General features: G+C 44.9%; 1 protein-coding gene across 3 annotated transcripts in view; it reads left to right on the forward strand.

Moving 5' to 3' along the window:
• LOC129814829 (mitogen-activated protein kinase kinase kinase 12-like) overlaps window positions 1–23,456 on the forward strand; it is a 79,033-nt gene that overhangs the window by 23,789 nt on the left and 31,788 nt on the right. For all 3 annotated transcript variants that reach the window (XM_055867892.1, XM_055867891.1, XM_055867893.1), the window contains 2 exons: window positions 20,904–21,062; window positions 23,283–23,391. In XM_055867892.1, coding sequence (XP_055723867.1) covers window positions 20,904–21,062; window positions 23,283–23,391 — 268 coding nt within the window. The remainder of the gene's footprint in view (window positions 1–20,903; window positions 21,063–23,282; window positions 23,392–23,456) is intronic.

A 23,456-nucleotide genomic window follows, 5' to 3' on the forward strand; every position in this document is an offset into this window, starting at 1 on the left:
CGGAACTTTGTAAATATCTTTCTTCATAAGAACTTCGTAAATATCGTCTTATGTGGCATTGACATTAGTGACGTGCTTGAAACTAATAAATAAGCCTATGTGACAGGGATGATAGGATTTGGTCTTCTATAATAAAGTGTTGATATTTACATTTTATTACATTTCTTTTTTTGCTTTATGTCTCGAGAATAAAAATGTTTTAGTTGGGCACTGGCGCCGAGGAAGACTCCAGCATTGGAGCGAGACTGGACGCCGTTCCTGGACTGGGCACCGACGCAGAGGAAGGCTCCTGCCATGGAGCAGGACTGGACGCCGTGCCTGGACTGGACATCGGTGAAGAGGAAGGCTTCTGCCATGGAGCTGAACTGGACACCGTACCCGGACTGGGTACCGGCGCAGAGGGAGGCTCCTGCCGTGGAGCAGGACTGGACACCGTGCCTGGACTGGGCACCGGCGCAGAGGAAGGCTCCGGCCTTGGAGCTGGACTGGACGCCGTTCCCGGACTGGGCCCCGACGCAGAGGAAGGCTCCAACCTTGGAGCAGGACTGGACGCCGTGCCTGGACTGGGCACCGGTGCAGAGGGAGGCTCCCGCCCTGGAGCGGGAATGGACGCCTTGCCTGGAAGCTCCGGACCGTTGACCCTCGCTGGAGGTTCCAGACCGTGGACCGTCGCTGGAGGTTCCGGACCGTGGACCGTCGCTGGAGGTTCCGGACCGTGGACCGTCGCTGGAAGTTCCGGACCGTGGACCCTCGCTGGAGGTTGCGGACCGTGGACCGTCGCAGGAGGTTCCGGACCGTGGACCGTCGCAGGAGGTTCCGGACCGTGGACCGTCGCAGGAGGTTCCGGACCGTGGACCGTCGCCGGAGGCTCCGGACCGTGGACCGTCGCCGGTGGCTCCGGGCCGGGGACCGTCGCCGGAAGCCCTGGACTGGTGACACGCACTTTACGGCGCGTGCGAGGAGCAGGCACAGGACGTACCGGACTGGGGAGGCGCACTGGAGGCCTAATGCGTGGGGCCGGCACAGGTTGCACCGGACTGGTGACACGCTCTTCAGGGCGAGTGCGGGGAGCAGGCACAGGATATACCGGACTGTGAATACATAACTGTCATGTCTTTGGCTATGCCAGATTAATTGCTATGACATGCTATTCTATAAAATAATTTCTCCATAATTAATATTACCTGATTGAACTAATCATGTAAATGTAATTAACTAGAGAGGGACACCACAAAATAATATTTATAGAGCGGTTATCTTCTGAATAAACTCTTAAAGATTTAGTAATATTTTACATCCATAGCAGTCACATTAATCGTCATTTTATTCAGTCTCATCTGAAAGTTGTAAATCCTTGGTTATCTGCAAGAATCCTGGCTAACAAGTTGAATTAGCAATACAAAATTGGGTTTAATTATTTATTTACTAAATACCTAACTAATCACACAGAATCACACATACACAATTAAATCATAACTTGATTACCAATTGCCATCATAAAGGAAAACGTCCCTAGCGGGCGGAATAGATATGACAGCTTGTTACACAAAGGGAAGGGGCTGAGTTTTAGTGAAAGCGCGGGAGACTGGGACAGAGGCGAAGCTGTACTATCGTAAATACAGTATCTTATGCATTCTAAATTACCGCCCATTTAGAAAAGGAAAATGCAATAAATATTTACTCTGAGCTGCGCTTCAGTAGGTTGGTGGTAGATGGAAGACCGTCTTGCCAAACCGAGTCCTCTGTCCTTTGAAGAATGTCTTTGGTGGTCACTGGATACGTTGGAGTAACGTCGATGTGTAGTAGACGGGATACTCTGACTGTCCTTCCTAACCTGCGTTTGTAGCAGCTGTTGCTAACTCAACGGCTAGGAGGTATCACTTCTGTAGTGAATACGAGTTCAAAGTTCATACCATTTACAACCAAAGTCCATGCTGATGTTGGCTGAGTTCTGTAGTTATTATCTGAACCATTCTGACATCGGATCGTCATCCTAAATGTACCCGGAACAGGAAGTTATATTTTTGTCAATGGCTTTTATAGTGGAGGGAGAGGGGTGTGTCTGAAAAGTTTATAACCCATGTCTCTTCGCAGGGGCGGGCCCCTAGTTGAGCAGAAGCCCAAATTTATGAAAATCCAAATCTCTCATTTGGAAGCTAAAATTACATTTAATCTCTTCACAAATAATTTCATATTCAAACATTTGAATTAAACAACAATTCCATGTGAATCCGATACCTCTGACGTTTAGACTTTCCACAGTAGAGTTTATGTCATTCTATCATTGATGAGAATGTGTCAGAGGGCAACCGAACTGACATAATATACCTTAAGTACCACCGCATATGTTCAGTTGGTCGGATTACCAGAATATAGTTAATTTCCCCCCACTTCTGATGTTCCCAGAATCTCTATGTTAACCAAGGGGTTTTCTTATGTCACATCAGTTATAGTAGGGAGAGGGAAAAGGGGGGAAAGAGGTATTTATGACTGTCATAAACCTATCCCTAGGCCAACGTCATGACACAACGTTACCAATTAGTTTACCCTGACCAGATGGACAGAGCGCATAGGATGTATGCAGCTGCTCTTATTAGTAGCCTACAGTTGATCAGACTGAAAAATAGTATTGTTTTCATCACATACAACATGTCCGATTTCTAATGTTTAGGTGTAGTCTAGGTTGCTGCAACATTTGTCATGAGTTTTTGCTTGTGTCTGAGCGATTATGTGTCTGCATCTTTGCTAAATAAATACCGGAGGAAAGTGGAAAGCCTACTTGAGCGTATACATAAAAATGCGCTGCGTCAACCACTCTCCTTAATCATTTTTTAAATGGATGATGCGATGGAAGCTATAAAATCATTCGGAATTGTTTTCGACATCCTACAAAAGACAGTCGAAAGTTCAATATCAAATCAAACCTTATTTGTCACATGTGCCGAATACAACAAGTGTAGACTTTACCGTAAAGTGGTTACTTACAAGCCCTTAACCAACAGTGCAGTTCAAGAAGTTAAGAAAATATTTACCAAATAAACTAAAGTAAAAAATGCGTAAAAGTAACACAAGAAAATAACAATAACGAGGCTATATACAGGGGGTACCGGTACCGAGTCAATGTGCGGGGGTACAGGTTAGCCAAGGTAATTTATACATGTAGGTTGGGGTGAAGTGACTATGCATAGATAATAAACAGCGAGTAGCAGCAGTGTACAAAATAAATGGGGGGGGGGGTGGTGTCAATGTAAATAGTCCGGTGGCCATTTCATTAATTGTTCAGCAGTCTTATGGCTTGGGGGTAGAAGCAGTGGCAGAACTAGAGTTTTATACATGGGGTGGCCCAGTCTACTTCAGGGGGTCCATAGACCATGACATAAAATTAGTGTGTAACCCTGACCTGGCGTCTAAGGATCATGAATAAATCCTATGATTGCTGATTAGAGGTAGAAGTGATAATTCACTGAACCCGGAGTTCTTCAATGTGGCAGATAGTGTGGTCCAAAAGGGTTACTTTACTAGAATTCTTTAACATACTATGAATAGTCAGTGTCTCTACCTCGGAACTGCAGCTCAATTTCTTACTCTCTCACACACACACTGTACTGTACTCGCATACATGGAGAGACTTGAGTCACTCTGTTTTCATGAATATATAATCTGGGTCAATAAGTGTCATCAAAACATCAAAATATGGCCTCCCGGGTGGCGCAGTGGTCTAGGGCACTGCATCGCAGTGCTAACTGCGTCACCAGAGTCTCTGGGTTCGCGCCCAGGCTCTGTCGCAGCCGGCCGCGACCGGGAGGTCCGTGGGGCGACGCACAATTGGCATAGCGTCGTCCGGGTTAGGGAGGGTTTGGCCGGTAGGGATATCCTTGTCTCATCGCGCTCCAGCGACTCCTGTGGCGTGCCGGGCGCAGTGCGCGCTAACCAAGGGGGCCAGGTACACGGTGTTTCCTCCGACACATTGGTGCGGCTGGATTCCGGGTTGGAGGCGCGCTGTGTTAAGAAGCAGTGCGGCTTGGTTGGGTTGTGCTTCGGAGGACGCATGGCTTTCAACCTTCGTGTCTCCCGAGCCCGTACGGGAGTTGTAGCGATGAGACAAGATAATTACTAGCGATTGGATACCACGAACATTGGGGAGAAAATGGGATAAAATGTAAAAAAAAATATAATTTTTTTTTTTTTTAAACATTAAAATATTTTCAGAAAATAAAGCTCAAGCACCAAGGAGATAAAATAGCATTTGTGTGTTACATAAATTGCATAGTTTATTTACAAAATTATGTTTACAAAAAAAACACTACAATTTGACAAGCAGAAATGGACTTGAAAAACAAAAATTATTTTGGTGCCCATCAATATTACAGACTTACAGTATCATATTTATGCTCATATATATTATGTTAACTAATAACAAAGAAACGTTTTGGAATTGGCCTAATCAAGACCAAATGATACCCTTTGGATTGATCATTTTAGAATGTCAGTGTACTAGCTAGTACACAGTGCAGGTTTTAATCATGACCAGAGGGAAGTGCCAAATTATCCTAGGTAGATTTAAAACAGCATAAGTCTGCGGTTCTGGTGAGAACTGGCAAAATGTTTCACAATGTCATCCATGTTGAGGGAGTGTCACGCCCTGACCATAGATAGCTGTTTATTCTCTATGTTGGTTGGGGCGTGATAGTGACTAGGGTGGGTCATCTAGGTGAATTGTATTTCTATGGTGGCCTGATATGGTTCCCAATCAGAGGCAGCTGTTTATCGTTGTCTCTGATTGGGGATCATATTTAGGTAGCCATTTCCTCATTGTGCTTTGTGGGATCTTGTCTACAGATAGTTGCCTGTGTGCACACCAGTAGCTTCACGTTTTGTTTGTTCTTGCACTTTATTGTTTTGTTTGGTGAGTTTCAGTTTATTAAAATATGTGGAACTCTACGCACGCTGCGCCTTGTTCCAATCATTACGACGAATGTGACAGGGAGCTTGCCCTCCTTGACTCACACTGAGAATTCCGAGGTGACTTAACCTGTCATCAAACATTGTTGTCCTAAGGTGGGTTTTAATCAGTTTTAAAGCTGAGAAGCTTCTCTCGCAAGAAGCACTGCCGACTGGTGTAACAACAGAAATCTTATAAAGTTGAAATATCTCATGGAAGACCTCTTTATAAAGGTTCTAGAAACACAACAATATGAAGGAGAGTAGACAGTCTGTCCCTTCCACTTTTCTCTCCTATCAAGAAGCCGCTTGTTTTGATGAACCTCATGTTTGAGGTAGAGGTCGACCGATTAATTGGAATGGCCGATTAATTAGGGCCGATTTTCAAGTTTTGATAACAATCGGTAATCGGCATTTTTGGACACCGATCATGGCCGATTACATTGCACTCCACGAGGGGACTGCGTGGCAGGCTAACTACCTGTTATGCGAGTGCAGCAAGGAGCCAAGGTAAGGTGCTAGCTAGCATTAAACGTATCTTATAAAAAACAATCTTAACATAATCACTAGTTAACTACACATGGTTGACGATATTACTAGTTTATCTAGCTTGTCCTGCGTTGCATATAATCGATGCGGTGCCTGTTAATTTATCATTGAATCATAGCCTACTTCGCCAAACGGGTGATTTAACAAGCGCATTCGCGAAAAAAGCACTGTCGTTGCACCAATGTGTACCTAACCATAAACATCAACGCCTTTCTTAAAATCAATACACAAGTATATATTTTTAAACCTGCATATTTAGTTAATATTGCCTGTTAACATTAATTTTTTTAACTAGGGAAATTGTGTCACTTCTCTTGCGTTCTGTGCAAAAGAGTCAGGGTATATGCAGCAGTTTGGACCACCTGGCTCGTTGCGAACTGTGTGAAGACAATTTGTTCCTAACAAAGACAGCCAACTTCGCCAAACGGGGGATGATTTAACAAAAGCGCATTTCCGAAAAAATCACAATCGTTGCACGAATGTACCTAACCATAAACATCAATGCTTTTCTTAAAATCAATACACAGAAGTATATATTTTTAAACCTGCATATTTAGTTAAAGAAATCCAGGTTAGCAGGCAATATTAAACTAGGGGAATTGTGTCACTTCTCTTGCATTCATTGCACGCAGAGTCAGGGTATATGCAACAGTTTGGGCCGCCTGGCTCGTTGCGAACTAATTTGCCAGAATTTTACGTAATTATGACATAACATTGAAGGTTGTGCAATGTAACAGGAATATTTAGACTTATGGATGACACCCGTTAGATAAAATACGGAACGGTTCCATATTTCACTGAAAGAATGTTTTTCACTGTTTTTGAAATTATAGTTTCCGTATTTTACCATATTAATGACCTAAGGCTGGTATTTCTGTGTGTTATTATGTTATAATTAAGTCTATGATTTGATAGAGCAGTCTGACTGAGCGGTGGTTTGGCAGCAGCAAGCTCGTAAGCATTCATTCAAATAGCACTTTTGTGCGTTTGCCAGCAGCTCTTCGCTGTGCTTCAAACATTGAGCTGTTTATGACTTCAAGCCTATCAACTCCCGAGATTAGGCTGGTGTAACCGATGTGAAATGGCTAGCTAGTTAGCGGGGTGCGCGCTAATAGCGTTTCAATCGGTGACGTCACTCGCTCTGAGACCTTGAAGTAGTTGTTCCCCTTGCTCTGCAAAGGGCCACGGTTTTTGTGGAGCGATGGGTAACGATGCTTCGAGGGTGGCTGTTGTCGATGTGTTCCTAGTTCGAGACCAGGTAGGGGCGAGGAGAGGGACGGAAGCTATACTGTTACACTGGCAATACTAAAGTGCCTATAAGAACATCCAATAGTCAAAGGTATATGAAATACAAATGGTATAGAGAGAAATAGTCATATATTTCCTATAATAACTACAACCTAAAACTTCTTACCTGGGAATATTGAAGATTCATGTTAAAAGGAACCACCAGCTTTCATATGTTCACATGTTCTGAGCAAGGAACTTAAACGTTAGCTTTTTTACATGGCATATATTGCACTTTTACTTTCTTCTCCAACTCTTTGTTTTTGCATTATTTAAACCAAATTGAACATGTTTCATTATTTATTTGAGGCTAAATTGATTTTATTGATGTATTATATATAGTTAAAATAAAAAATTGTTCAATTTCAATCAATCAATTTTATTTTATATAGCCCTTCGTACATCAGATAATATCTCGAAGTGCTGTACAGAAACCCAGCCTAAAACCCCAAACAGCTAGAATGCAGGTGTAGAAGCACGGTGGCTAGGAAAAACTCCCTAGAAAGGCCAAAACCTAGGAAGAAACCTAGAGAGGAACCAGGCTATGAGGGGTGGCCAGTCCTCTTCTGGCTGTGCCGGGTGGAGATTATAACAGAACTATTCCAAGATGTTCAAAAATGTTCATAAGTGACAAGCATGGTCAAACAATAATCATGAACAATTTTCAGTTGGCTTTTCATAGCTGATCATTAAGAGTTGAAAAACAACAGGTCTGGGACAGGTGGCGGTTCCATAACCGCAGGCAGAACAGCTGAAACTGGAATAGCAGCAAGGCCAGGCGGACTGGGGACAGCAAGGAGTCACCACGGGCGGCAGTCCCGACGCATGGTCCTAGGGCCCAGGTCCTCCGAGAGAAAGAAAGAGAGAAGGAGAAAATTAGAGAGAGCCAAGATTTTCAAAATGTTCATAAATGACAAGCATGGTCAAATAATAATCAGGAATAAATCTCAGTTGGCTTTTCATAGCCGATCATTAAGAGTTGAAAACAGCAGGTCTGGGACAGGTAGGGGTTCCATAACCGCAGGCAGAAGAGTTGAAACTGGAATAGCAGCAAGGCCAGGCGGACTGGGGGCAGCAAGGAGTCACCACGGCCGGTAGTCCCAACGTATGGTCCTAGGGCTCAGGTCCTCCGAGAGAAAGAGAGAAGGAGAAAATTAGAGAGAGCCAAGATTTTCAAAATGTTCATAAATGACAAGCATGGTCAAATAATAATCAGGAATAAATCTCAGTTGGCTTTTCATAGCCGATCATTAAGAGTTGAAAACAGCAGGTCTGGGACAGGTAGGGGTTTCGTAACCGCAGGCAGAAACAGTTGAAACTGGAATAGCAGCAAGGCCGGGCGGACTGGGGACAGCAAGGTGTCAGCATGCCCGGTAGTCCTGACGTATGGTCCTAGGGCTCAGGTTCTCAGAGAGAAAGAGAGAACGAGAGAATTAGAGAGAGCATACTTAAATTCACACAGGACACTGGATAAGACAGGAGAAGTACTCCAGGTATAACCAACTGACCCTAGCCCCCCGACACATAAACTACTGCAGCATAAATACTGGAGGCTGAGACAGGAGCGGTCAGGAGACACTGTGGCCCCATCCGAAGAAACCCCCGGACAGGGCCAAACAGGAAGGATATAACCCCACCCACTCTGCCAAAGCACAGCCCCCACACCACTAGAGGGATATCCTCAACCACCAACTTACAATCCTGAGACAAGGCCGAGTATAGCCCACAAAGGTCTCCACTACAGCACAACCAAGGGGGGGCGCCAACCCAGACAGGAAGTTCACGTCAGTAACTCAACCCACTCAAGTGACGCACCCCTCCTAGGGACGGCATGAAAGAGCACCAGCAAGCCAGTGACTCAGCCCCAGTAACAGGGTTAGAGGCAGAGAATCCCAGTGGAGAGAGGGGAACCGGCCCTGGAGAGACAGCAAGGGCGGTTCGTTGCTCCAGAGCCTTTCCGTTCACCTTCACACTCCTGGGCCAGACTACACTCAATCATATGACCTACTGAAGAGATAAGTCTTCAGTAAAGACTTAAAGGTTGAGACCGAGTCTGCGTCTCTCACATGGGTAGGCAGACTGTTCCATAAAAATGGAGATCTATAGGAGAAAGCCCTGCCTCCAGCTGTTTGCTTAGAAATTTTAGGGACAATTAGGAGGCCTGCGTCTTGTGACCGTAGCGTACGTGTAGGTATGTACGGCAGGACCAACTCGGAAAGATAGGTAGGAGCAAGCCCATGTAACGCTTTATAGGTTAACAGTAAAACCTTGAAATCAGCCCTTGCCTTAACAGGAAGCCAGTGTAGGGAAGCTAGCACTGGAGTAATATGATCAAATTTCTTGGTTCTAGTCAGGATTCTAGCAGCCGTATTTAGCACTAACTGAAGTTTATTTAGTGCTTTATCCGGGTAGCCGGAAAGTAGAGCATTGCAGTAGTCTAACCTAGAAGTAACAAATGCATGGATTAATTTTTCTGCATCATTTTTGGACAGAAAATTTCTGATTTTTGCAATGTTACGTAGATGGAAAAAAGCTGTCCTTGAAACAGTCTTGATATGTTCGTCAAAAGAGAGATCAGGGTCAAGAGTAACGCCGAGGTCCTTCACAGTTTTATTTGAGACGACTTTACAACCATCAAGATGAATTGTCAGATTTAACAGAAGATCTCTTTGTTTCTTGGGACCTAGAACAAGCATCTCTGTTTTGTCCGAGTTTAAAAGTAGAAAGTTTTCAGCCATCCACTTCCTTATGTCTGAAACACAGGCTTCTAGCGAGGGCAATTTTGGGGCTTCACCATGTTTCATTGAAATATACAGCTGTGTGTCATCCGCATAGCAGTGAAAGTTAACATTATGTTTTCGAATAACATCCCCAAGAGGTAAAATATATAGTGAAAACAATAGTGGTCCTAAAACGGAACCTTGAGGAACACCGAAATGTACAGTTGATTTGTCAGAGGACAGACCATTCACAGAGACAAACTGATATCTTTCCGACAGGTAAGATCTAAACCAGGCCAGAACTTGTCCGTGTAGACCAATTTGGGTTTCCAGTCTCTCCAAAAGAATGTGGTGATCGATGGTGTCAAAGGCAGCACTAAGGTCTAGTAGCACGAGGACAGATGCAGAGCCTCGGTCTGACGCCATTAAAAGGTCATTTACCACCTTCACAAGTGCAGTCTCAGTGCTATGATGGGGTCTAAAACCAGACTGAAGCATTTCGTATACATTGTTTGTCTTCAGAAAGGCAGTGAGTTGCTGCGCAACAGCTTTTTCAAAAATATTTGAGAGGAATGGAAGATTCGATATAGGCCGATAGTTTTTTATATTTTCCGGGTCAAGGTTTGGCTTTTTCAAGAGAGGCTTTATCACTGCCACTTTTAGTGAGTTTGGTACACATCAGGTGGATAGAGAGCTGTTTATTATGTTCAACATAGGAGGGCCAAGCACAGGAAGCAGCTCCTTCAGCAGTTTAGTAGGAATAGGATCCAGTATGCAGCTTGAAGGTTTAGAGGCCATGATTATTTTCATCATTGTGTCAAGAGATATAGTACTAAAACACTTAAGTGTCTCTCCCGATCCCAGGCCCTCGCAGAGCTGTGCAGATCCAGGACAGCTAAGCCCTGGAGGAATACGCAGATTCAAAGAGGAGTCCGTAATTTGCTTTCTAATGGTCATGATCTTTTCCTCAAAGAAGTTCATGAATTTATTACTGCTGAAGTGAAAGCCATCCTCTCTTGGGGAATGCTGCTTTTTAGTTAGCTTTGCAACAGTATCAAAAAGAAATTTTGGATTGTTCTTATTTTCCTCGATTAAGTTGGAAAAGTAGGATGATCGAGCAGCAGTGAGGGCTCTTCGGTACTGCACGGTACTGTCTTTCCAAGCTAGTCGGAAGACTTCCAGTTTTGTGTGGCGCCATTTCCGTTACAATTTCCTGGAAGCTTGCTTCAAAGCTCGGGTATTTTCTGTATACCAGGGAGCTAGTTTCTTATGACAAATGTTTTTCGTTTTTAGGGGTGCAACTGCATCTAGGGTATTGCGCAAGGTTAAATTGAGTTCCTCAGTTAAGTGGTTAACTGATTTTTGTCCTCTGACGTCCTTGGGTAGGCAGAAGGAGTCTGGAAGGGCATCAAGGAATTTTTGTGTTGTCTGAGAATTTATAGCACGACTTTTGATGCTCCTTGGTTGGGGTCTGAGCAGATTATTTGTTGCGATTGCAAACGTAATAAAATGGTGGTCCGATAGTCCAGGATTATGTGGAAAAACATTAAGATCTACAACATTTATTCCATGGGACAAAACTAGGTCCAGAGTATGACTGTGGCAGTGAGTAGGTCCAGAGACATGTTGGACAAAACCCACTGAGTCGATGATGGCTCCGAAAGACTTTTGGAGTGGGTCTGTGGACTTCTCCATGTGAATATTAAAATCACCAAAAATTAGAATATGATCTGCTATGACTACAAGGTCTGATGGGAATTCAGGAAACTCAGAGAGGAACGCTGTATATGGCCCAGGAGGCCTGTAAACAGTAGCTATAAAAAGTGATTGAGTAGGCTGCATAGATTTCATGACTAGAAGCTCAAAAGACAAAAACGCCATTTTTTTTTGTGTAAATTGAAATTTGCTATCGTAGATGTTAGCAACACCTCCGCCTTTGCGGGATGCACGGGGGATATGGTCACTAGTGTAACCAGGAGGTGAGGCCTGTTCATTCAGTATTGTTCTAATTGTCATTATTACAAATAAATAAATAAAATAAAAATAGTCGGCCGATTAAATCGGCATTGGCTATTTTGGTCCTCCAATAATCGGTATCGGTATCGGTGTTGAAAAATCATAATCGGTCGACCTCTAGTTTGAGGTCCTCTAAATCTGACTCAAAGGTCTGAGCAAAGGCAAACAGAGGCTCCTCATTCAAGAATGTTGCACTCTTTGGGTTGAGAGACTGCATCCGTTGCATTTTCTCGCAATTCTTTGAAAAATGCCTCTGCAGCTCAGCTGTGAGACTGTCAAGCACCTGATAAAAGATAGCTCTCACCATCACTTTGGTCCTTATTTTTACATTTACATTACATTTTAGTAATTTAGCAGACGCTCCTATCCAGAGCGACTTACAGTAGAGTGCATACATTTTATTACATTTTACATACTGAGACAAGGATATCCCTACCGGCCAAACCCTCCCTAACCCGGACAACGCTATGCCAATTGTGCGTCGCCCCACGGACCTCCCGGTTGCGGCCGGCTGCGACAGAGCCTGGGCGCGAACCCAGCCCAGCCCAGCCTTTTTCTGTGCTACAGTGCTCATCATCAATGACTCGTGAAATCTTAAGCTTGTTTTAGGCGGTCTTTTACACACTATTTGTACACTTATTTTGCAATGCTCTGCAATCTCTTCAACCTCTTTCCATAGTTCTCCAAAGTAACCCTCGCTTCTGTAGTCCTGTAATGTGTCTGTAAGGGCACCTACTAGATCCACAGCCCTTGCTAGGTCAAGAGAGATTGATTGGAACATGTCAGAAAGACATTTGGCATCACCAAGCGCTATACAAAAGGTAACCAAAAGCCCTATTAAATGTACATATATGTGAGAAAGAAGGCCCCTTGCCTCCACTGATATATCGCCACTATTTTCAAGTGTGAAATCCTGTAGCACTCTCAGAACTGCTGGAAGCGTGTCCCTCAGATTACGGCACGGTATCTGCATGTCCACCTTACATCCGTAAGTCTCTGTAGTTCCCTGGGCTGCTGCTGTGGATGCAGCTCTTTCGGAACTGCAAGCCACTTTAGATGAACATACGAGCCAGATACAAAGTTATAAAGCTTCTGCAGAGAGCAGAAAAGTGAACTGCCTCTGGCATTGATTTGACAGCATCGACAATAACCAAATTCAAACAATGTGCATTACAGTGTACATAAAATGCAAATCTTGCACTGTTTTTAATCCGTGCACACACACCAGAATGCTTTCCGCTCATGACGGATGCACCGTCATAGCCTTGCCCCACAATATTTATTTCTGTAGTCCAGACCATGTTTTTCAAGGCAATCAATTATCATTTTTGTGAGACTTGCTGCTTCTAAGCTTTCAGCTGACTGAAAGTCCAAAAAGCTTTTGTGGATGGCCCCGTTGTAATAGTACCTCACAACTAAAGAAATGTGTTCTTTTTTTCTTTAAATCTTTGGTTTCATCTGCAATTACACAAACGTAACTTTCTTTTACTTATCCGATTATTTCACTCTGTACCATCTCAGCTAAGCCCTCAAGAACTTTGTTCTGGATTTGGTGGCTTGTGTACTTAGCATTGCCACAGGCATTCATCCTTTTCTCTATGAGAGGGACATGCTTTGCTATTTCTTCTAAGATTGTCAAAAAATGACCCTTGTTGTGAGAGTCATCAGACTCTCGATGACCTCTCTGCGCTATATTCTGAGTGGCAGTTAATAGGAGCACATCTGCAATTGTTTTAATGTAAGTACCGTTTTCCTCCACTTTCTTTTTACGGTCCTCATTTATGACATCTAACATTGATGAGTTGCTGTCAATAGCCCTTTTATGCTGATTCGATGCAGACATAACATTGATATGATGCTCTGCCTTCGAATGGAGAATAAACCCAGAATCTGTGTGTATTACTAGCACAGATGTAAACAGAATGTTAGGCTAAATTGGGAACCGATCTCTACCTGATCAACTGTCTGTGACCGTTATGTAATCTTCTGGCCCTTCTTTGGACAATGTGTTAACAAACCTCCAGACGAGCTTCAATGCCATACAACACTCCTTCCATGGCCTCCAACTGCTCTTAAATGCAAGTGAAACTAAATGCATGCTCTTCAACCGATCGCTGCCCACACCCCGCCCGCCCGTCTATCATCACTACTCTGGACCGTTCTGACTTAGAATATGTGGACAACTACAAATACTTAGGTGTCTGGTTAGACTATAAACTCTCCTTCCAGACACACATTAAGCATCTCCAATCCAAAAATGTAATCTAGAATTGGCTTCCTATTTCGCAACAAAGCATCCTTCACTCATGCTGCCAAATATACCCTCGTAAAACTGACTACCCTACCGATCCTTGACTTCGGCGATGTCATTTTCAAAATAGCCTCCAACAATCTACTCAGACTACATCCAATTTGCTATCACAGTGCCATCCGTTTTGTCACCAAAGCCCCATATACTACCCATCACTGCGACCTGTATGCTCTCATTGGCTGGCCCTCGCTTCATATTTGTCGCCAGACCCACTGGCTCCAGGTCATCTATAAGTCTTTGCTAGGTAAAGCCCCGCTTTATCTCAGCTCACTGGTCACCATAGCAGCACCCACCCGTAGCACACGATCCATCAGGTATATTTCCCTGGTCACCCCCAAAGCCAACTCCTCATTTGGCCGCCTTTCCTTCCAGTTCTCTGCTGCCAATGACTGGAACGAATTGCAAAAATCACTGAAGCTGGAGACTTATATCTCCCTCACTAACTTTAAGCATCAGCTGTCAGAGCAGCTTACCGATCATTGCACCAGTAAATAGCCCACCCAACTACCTCATCCCCATACTGTTATTTCTTTTTTGCTCCTTTGCACCCCAGTATCTCTACTTGCACATTCATCTTCTGCACATCTATCACTCCAGTGTTTAATTGCTAAATTGTAATTATTTCGCCACTATGGCCTATTTATTGCCTTACCTTTCTAATCTTACTACATTTGCACACACCGAATATAGACTTTTCTATTGTGTTATTGACTGTACGTTTGTTTATTCCATGTGCAACTCTGTTGTTTGTGTCGCACTGCTTTGCTTTATCTTGGCCATGTCGCAGTTGTAAATGAGAACTTGTTCTCAACTGACCTACCTGGTTAAATAAAGGTGAAATATATATATATATTTTTTAAATGGAGCCAAAGGTCTAACGTTAACTTACACAGCGTTGTTCAGGAAACCTAAAGCCGTTGGTAAACCTTAAAACTTACTTCAAATATGATGCTTTCGCTAATCGCAAAAAGAGCTTGTGGAGCTGTGGAAAATTCCCGCCACCCCGGACACCCCTCTGGCTCAGCCCCTGGGTAGAAGCTGTTAAGGAGCCTTTTAGTCCTAGACTTGGTGCTCCGGTACCACTTGCCGTGCAGTAGCAGAGAAAACAGTCTATGACTTGGGTGACTGGAGTCTCTGACAATTTTTTGGTCTTTCCTCTGACACCGCCTATTATATACGTCCTGGATGGTAGGAAGCTTGGTCCCAGTGATGTACTTGGCCATACGCACTACCCTCTGTAGCGCCTTACAGTCAGATGCCGAGCAGTTGCCATACCAGGCAGTGATGCACCCGGCCAGGATGCTCTCGATGGTGCAGCTGTAGAACCTTTTGAGGATCTGGGGACCCATGCCAAATCTTTTCAGTCTCCTGAGGGGGAAAAGGTGTTGTCGTGCCCTCTTCACGACTGTCTTGGTGTGTTTGGACCATGATAGTTCGTTGGTGATGTGGACACCAAGGAACTTGAAGCTCTCAACCTGCTTCACTACAGCCCTGTCAATGTTAATGGGGGTCTGTTTGGCCCAGCTTTTCCTGTAGTCTATGATCAGCTCCTTTGTCTTGCTCACATTGAGGGAGAGGTTGTTGTCCTGGCACCACATTGCCAGGTCTCTGACATCCTCCCTATAGGCTGTCTCATAATTGTCGGTGACACTGTTGTGTCGTCAGCAAACTTAATGATGGTGTTGGAGTTGTGTTTGGCCACACAGTCATGGGTGAACAGGGAGTACAGGAGGGGATTATGTACACACCCCCGAGGGGCACCAGTGTTGAGAATCAGCGTGGTAGACGTGTTGGTGCCTACCCTTACCAGCTGGGGGCGGCCCATCAGGAAGTCCAGGATCCAGATGCAGAGGGAGGTGTTTAGTCCCATGGTCCTTAGCTTAATGATGAGCTTTGTGGGCACTATGGTGTTGAACCCTGAGCTGTAGTCAATGAACAGCATTCTTACATAGGTGTTCCCTTTGTCCAGGTGGGAAAGGGCAGTGTGGGATGCGACTGAGATTGCATCATCTGTGGATCTGTTGGGGCGGTATGCGAATTGGAGTGTGAGCCATGACCAGCCTTTCCAAGCACTTCATGGCTACCGATGTGAGTGCTACGGGGCGGTAATCATTTAGGCAGGTTACCTTCGCTTCCTTGGGCACAGGGACTATGGTGGTCTGCTTGAAACATGTAGGTATTACAGACTCGGTCAGGGAGAGGTTGAAAATGTCAGTGAAGACACTTGCAGTTGGTCCTCGCGTGCTTTGAGTCCACATCCTGGTAATCCGTCTGGCCCTGTGGCTTTGTGAATGTTAACCTGTTTAAAGGTCTTGCTCACATTGGCTACCGAGAGCGTTATCACACAGTTATCCAAAACAGCTGGTGCTCTCGTGCATGCTCCAGTGTTACTTGCCTCGACGCGAGCATAAAAGATATTTGGCTCGTCTGGTAGGCTTGCGTCACAAGGCAGCTTGCGTCTGGGTTTCCCTTTGTAATCCGTTTTCAAGCTCGGCCACATCTGACGAGCATCAGAGCCGGTGCAGTAGGTGTCACGCTTTTTCTAAAGTAGAACCCAGAAGCAGACCAGGACAAGGAGAGTAGGACGAAGGTGAGTATTTATTTACAAATTTAAATGTAGAGGTAGAAAGATCCAGGTGGCGGAGCGGGCAGCGGAGGTGAGTTGATGGGAGTGAATAGGCATATCCAAGGGAGTAACAGAAGCCACCTACGACCAGGCAGGAATGGGGTGAGTGTTCCGGGTGAATGACTGTAGACAGAACAAACGGAGGTAAGTTCAAGGCAAGCAAGAGTACAAAACAACAAAACAAACTCTAACAAACTGGAGGCTGATACGCTGGCACAACATACTGTTCATGGCTAACGATCCGGCAGGGAATGGATGTCAGGTCAGCGCTTATGAAGTGGAGGGGTGATGATCAGGACCAGGTGTGCAGATAGCTGATGGGATACAGGTGCGGGTACTCAGAGATCTTCCAACTAGCTACGTCGCCCGGCAACCAGACAGGGTGCGTTCCAGGACACTGGAAAAAACACTCCAGGACAAAACACAGGCAAAAACAGACTCAGGAAGCGGGATTCGTGACAGTAGGATTCAATCTTAATCTTGAATTGACGCTGTGTTTGTTTGATGGTTCGTATGAGGGCATAGCGGGATTTCTTATAAGCGTCCAGATTAGTGTCCCGCTCTTTGAAAGTGGCAGCTCTAGTCTTTAGCTCGATGCGGATGTTGCCTGTAATCCATGGCTTCTGGTTGGGATATGCACATAAAATCACTGTCATGACGGCGTCATCGATGCACTTATTGATGAAGCCGAAGGCTGAGGTAGTATACTCCTCAATGCCATTGGATGAATCCCGGAACATATTCCAGTCTGTGCTAGCAAAACAGTCCTGTAGCTTAGCATCCGTGTCATCTGACACTTCGGTATTGAGCGAGTCACTGGTGCTTCCTGCTTTAGTTTTTGCTTGTAAGCAGGAATCAGGACCAAATGGAGGGCGGGGAGAGCTTTGTATGCATCTCTGTAAAGGTGGTCTAGAGTTTTTTTTTTCCTCTAGTTGCACATGTGACATGCTGGTATAAATGAGGTAAAATGGATTTAAGTCCCCGGCCACTAGGAGCACCGCTTATGGATGAGCATTATATTGTTTAATTATGGCCTTATAGAGTTGATCTTAATCTCTATCCAACAATGTCACCAAGTTTCTCAACCCACAGAACCCCATAATGCTCTGTGGCACAAACCCAACACAACACACTAGGTTCATTCTCTGATACTAATTCTATGATTGGATGGACAACATGTCAGTTCTTACTGCAAAATAATTTATTGGTTGAAGTGGTCATAATTATCATGTCTGTCTATGGAAGGGGCTGAGGCCTACGAGCCTCCTAGGTTTTGTATTGAGGTCAATGTAGCCAGAGGAGGACAGAAGCTAGCTGTCCTCCGGTTACACCATGGTGCTACCCCAGACAGTGCTGTTGAAGTTACTGTAGACCTTCATTGCAAAACAGTGTATTTTTAACCAATTTTTTGGTGATATGAATATTTTTTGTATAGTTTTATCTAAAAATGATAACTTTAATATTTTATTTTTATGAAATTACTCTGAGCAGGATAGTCCTCCCCTTCCTCCTCTGAGGAGCCTCCACTGATGTACAGTATATGAATAGAAATAGGTGTGTACAGCAGTTGTTATAAAGGATGAGCCTTGACTAGAATACAATATATACAAACAAAGGGGGTAAAACAGTTTGGAAATATTATCAAAGTGACCAGTGTTCAATGACTATGTACATAGGGCGGCAGTCTCTAAGGTACAGGGTAGAGTACCGGGTGGTAGCCGGCTAGTAACAGTGACTAAGTTCAGGGCAGGGTACTGGGTGGAGGCCAGTTAGTGGTGACTATTTAAAAGTCTGATGCCTGGAGATAGGAGCTGTTTTTCAGTCTCTCTGTCCCAGCTTTCATGCACCTCTACTGTCTCCGCCTTCTAGATGGTAGCGGGGGGAACAGGCCATGGCTCGTGTCACCGAGGTCCTTGATGATCTTTATAAAGGCAATTCGTAATCCAATTCCAAACTTGCCTTGAGGCCACAGGTACTGTATGTGATGCCGTAGTCAGATGCGCTTCCAAAGCAACCCCAGAACAGGGAACCCCAGAACAGGGAATCCCAAGCCCCAATAGTGTAAAAACAAACATTTATTTTGCAGACAAAAGGTCATTTCATAGGCTATATCCATCGATGAACAAAGTCAAAGCGATCAGGTTTAAGCTGCAAACACAATAGACTCGTAGGAGATGTCTTAGTTGCAAGTTGTAGCGTAGCGGTCAACAAAACGAGAAGGTACCGCCATACTCTTTGGCCTAGTAGACCCATACTGCAAAAAAACAAAATAGGTAAAGGGAAGGGGAACATGGGAAGAAAGGGGTGTGTCCAGGAAAGGCTCTATAATGCTTTTAAGTACCCGTGATAATCATAATAGAAACACATGAGTTCATCAACTATTCTCCATAATTCATAATTAAATATTTATACTTATATTCAATAATACATTTTTTATAAATTGAGCAAAACAATAAATCTAGCACAAATAAAGAAAATTAGAATTTGGCTCCAACAATCTTCTTGGCCTACCTTTGACACCGGGTGCTGTAGATGTCTTGGAGGGCCCTCAGTGTGCCCCCTGACTGCACCACCCTCTGGAGAGCCCTGCGGTTGCGGACGGTACAATTGCCGTACCAGGCGGTGATACAGCCCGACAGGATGCTCTCAATGGTGCATCTGTAGAAGTTTGGGGCCAAGCTGAATTTCTTCAGCCTCCTGAGGTTGAAGAGCCGCTGTAGCGCCTTCTTCACCACATTGTCTTCACACTCTCCACTACGACCCCGTCAATGTGGATGTGGGGCGTGCTCCCTCTGCTGTCTCCTGAAGTCCACGGTCAGTTCCTTCACTTAGTTGACATTGAGGGAGAGATATTTTCCTGTCACCACTCCGCCAAGGCCCTCACCTCCTCCCTGTAGGCTGTCTCATCATTGTTGGTAATCAGGTCTACCACTGTTGCGTCATCTGATGATTGAGTTGGAGACGTGCGTGGCCACGCAGTCATGGGTGAACAGGGAGTGTAGGAGGAGGCCCAGCATGCACCTTTGTGAGGACCAGCGTATCGGAGGTGTTGTTGCCTACTTTCACCACCTGGGTTCGGCCAGTCAGGAAGTCCAGGACCCAGTTACACAGGGTGGGGTTCAGACCTAGGGCCCCGAGCTTAGTGATGATCTTGGAGGGCACTATGGTGTTGAGGGCTGAGCTGTGGTTGATAAACAGCATTCTTACATGGGTATTCCTCTTTTCCAGATGGGATAGGGCAGTATGCAGTGTGATGGCGAATGCATCATCCATGGATCTGTTGGGACGGTATGCAAATTGTAGTGGGTCTATGGTGCCGGGTAAGGTGGAGGTGATATGATCCTTAACTAGCCTCTCAAAGCACTTCATGATGACAGAAGTGAGTGCTACGGGGCGATAGTCATTTAGTTCAGGAACCTTCGCTTTCTTGGGTACAGGAACAATGGTGGACATCTTGAAGCAATTGGGACAACAGACTGGGATAAGGAGAGATTGAACTGGTCTGCACATGCTCTGAGAACACGGCTTGGGATGCCGTCGCAGCCTTGCGAGGGTTAACACGCTTACATTTCCTACTCACGTCGGCCACGGAGAACGAGAGCTCACAGTCCTCATGAGCGGTGGTGACCTGCATCGGCGGCCAGGGGAGCATAGTACACACATATGCTGTGTGTACTGTGTACATGTCTGACCCTTTTAATACTCAAACAAACATGTACACAGTGTTGTGTTCATTGTGTGTTAGTTCAGAGATGAAAACAACATTGGAAAAAGCATGGTGGGTACATATAAGAGGCTGAAAAACAAACACAAGCGGGGTAGTGATTTGTTGTCTTGTAAAACGTGTGTACTAGAGTGGTTTCAGTCTTTATTGTATAATCATGTATTGCATTTATATAGTGCCTTTCCCCCTACAGTAGGTGCTAAAAGTGCTTTACCATAGTAAGGGGGCAAACTTACCTCTTCCATGACCAATGTGTAACACCCATTTAGGGGGGTGCATGGAAACCATTTTGTTCAAGAACACTCACCACACATCAGCTGTCATGGTGGAGAAGTGAGGTGTGATATATGCCAATTGGGAATCAGGGGGATGATTTGTTAGCCATGACTGAAAAGGGCCAGATTGGGAATTTGGCTAGGAAACCAAGGTTTAGAACCTAACTCTTACGATAAGTGCCATGATATTTCTTTTTAAACCACAGGACACCCTTATAACATCTCATCTGAAAGATGGCACCCTAGGCAGGGCAATATCCCCTTCACTATCCTGGGATCTCCTTAGACTAGAGGGAAGAGTGCCAGCAGCATCTGGTCTCCCATCCAGGGACTGACCAGGACCAACCCTGCTTAGCTTTAGAGGCAGGCCAGCAGTAGGATGCAGGGTGGTATGGAAAGGTTAGTGTTAAAGATTAGTTGGAGCTCATAGATCTCTCTCTCTCTTTCACTCTAGGTCGTTTGGTGTGGTACTGTGGGAGATGCTAACAGGAGAGGTGCCGTATAAAGACGTGGACTCCTCGGCCATCATCTGGGGAGTGGGCAACAACAGCTTGAACCTGCCCGTCCCAGAGAGCTGCCCAGATGGATTCAAAATACTGCTGCGACAGTGCTGGTGAGATAGAGGAATGGGAGGGAGGTAGAGAGGTGGGAAGGGAGGGGGAAAGGGGTGGGAGGTATAGAAATGGACAGATGGATGAAGGGAGGCGTGGAGGAAAGGCCATAAACATGGCAGTAACTGAGGAGGAGATAAACAAGAGCTACAAGAGCAGCTTTCATGAAAAAACGTATTTTCTTCGAAAACCACATTTTTTTAGGCTTATATATATATATAGTAAAACGCATCAATTCTGGTCTTCATTTTGACAGTTTATTGCAAAAGTGATATACACTACATGGCCAAAAGTAGGTGAACACCATTTCAAATTAGTGTATTCGGCTATTTCAGCCACACCTGTTGCTGACAGGTGTATAAAATCGAGCACACAGCCATGCAATTTCCATAGACAAACACTGGCAGCAGAATGGCCCTTACTGAAGAGCTCAGTGACTTTCAACATGGCATCGTCATAGGATGACACCTTTCCAACAAGTCAGTTCATCAAATTTCTGCCCTTCTACAGCTGCCCAGGTCAACTATAAGTGCTGTTATTGTGAAATGGAAACGTCTAGGAGCAGCAACGGCTCAGCCGCGAAGTGGTAGGCCACACAAGCTCACTGAACGGGACCGTTGAGTGCTGAAACACGTAGCATGTAAAAATCATCTGTCCTCGGTTGCAACACTCACTACCGAGTTCCAAACTTCCTGTGGAAGCAACGTCAGCACAATACCTGTTCGTCGGGAGCTTCATGAAATGGGTTTACATGGCAGAGCAGCCGCACACAAGCCTAAGATCACCATGCACAAGGCCAAGAGTTTGTTGGAGTGGTGTAAAGCTCGTAGCCATTGGACTCTGGAGCAGTGGAAACGTGTTCTCTGGAGTGATGAAACACGCCATCTGGCAGTCCGACGAATCTGGGTTTGGTGGATTCCAGGAGAACGCTACCTTCCCCAATGCAAAGTGCCAACTGTAAACTTTGGTGGAGTAGGAATAATGGTCTGGGGATGTTTTTCATAGTTCGGGCTAGGCCCCTTAGTTCCAGTAATGGAAAATCTTAACGCTACAGCATACAATGACATTCTAGACGATTCTGAGCTTCCAACTTTTTGGCAACAGTTTGGGGAAGGCCCTTTCCTGTTTCAGCATGACAATGCCCCTGTGCATCAAGCGAGGTCCATACAGAAATGGTTTGTCGAGATCGGTGTGTAAGAACTTGACTGGCCTGCACGGAGCCCTGACCTTTGGGATGAATTGGAACGCCAACTGCGAGCCAGGCCTAATCACCCAACATCAGTGCCCGACTTCACTAATGCTCTTGTGGTTGAATGGAAACAAGTCCCTGCAGCAATGTTGCAACATCTAGTGGAAAGCCTTCCCAGAAGAGTGGAGGCTGTTATAGCAGCAAAGGGGGCACCAACTCCATATTAATGCCCATGATTTTGGAATGAGATGTTCGACGAGCAGGTGTCCACATACTTGTTTTTGGTCTTTTAGTTGTCAATCTAGCTCTTTTTGCCCACAGCGGTTCAACTCTACCATTGAAATCCTGATGTAGAGGCACCTCTACGTCTGTGGTCTCCAACAGGTCGATCGCAAGCTACCTGCTTTTTAAATATTTAATTTAAAATATTCCTCCGATGCCCACACATCTAATTCTGAAAGTGAAAGCATATCTGTGAGATGGGTGGTAGTAGTTGTAGGTTGTTATACAGTACCCAAGACCAATCTGTGAGTAATTTGATCATTGGGATAAAAGCTACTGCGTAAATACTGCAATGCGGTTTGGATTGAAATGAGCCCCTAATCTTCATTTTCACAGTGACGATAGCACTTTTCTTCCCAAAACAATACCGAGACCACAATAAAAAAAAAATTAACTGCATGGGGGATTCGAACTGGCAAGTGGCAATTAATGTCAGGAACTCGGCATATTACCACTGTGAGAGAACTATCCAGAGCCATATTTACTTGCGATGCACACCATTTTATTATCTGAGCATGCCAGTGGACTTCTAGTAAGTATGCTAGTGAGAAATTGTTGGGATCAGGTATAACTGCATTTACCCACCCCCAAAATTAGTATTTATGAGCAATTCTCCCCACTCACAACTTCTCACCTGAATGCATTTTATTATTTTGAAGGGGTTGGACAAAGGCTGAAATTGGAGTTGAGAGTTACCCTTTAAAAGGTAGAAGTAGACATGTTCTCATGTTGTTGTTTTGTCTGCTCCCAGGAGCTGTAAGCCCAGGAACAGACCTTCTTTCCGTCAGATCCTCCTACATCTGGATATCGCTTCAGCTGACCTGCTGTCTACCCCACAGGAGACATACTTCAAATCTCAGGTAAAGTAGAGCCCAGTAGAGTACAGTAGATTACTGCTCTCTAACCCTAACCCCACAAGAGACGT

The sequence above is a fragment of the Salvelinus fontinalis genome, chromosome 18 (assembly GCF_029448725.1).
Source record: "Salvelinus fontinalis isolate EN_2023a chromosome 18, ASM2944872v1, whole genome shotgun sequence".
Taxonomy (NCBI): domain Eukaryota; kingdom Metazoa; phylum Chordata; class Actinopteri; order Salmoniformes; family Salmonidae; genus Salvelinus; species Salvelinus fontinalis.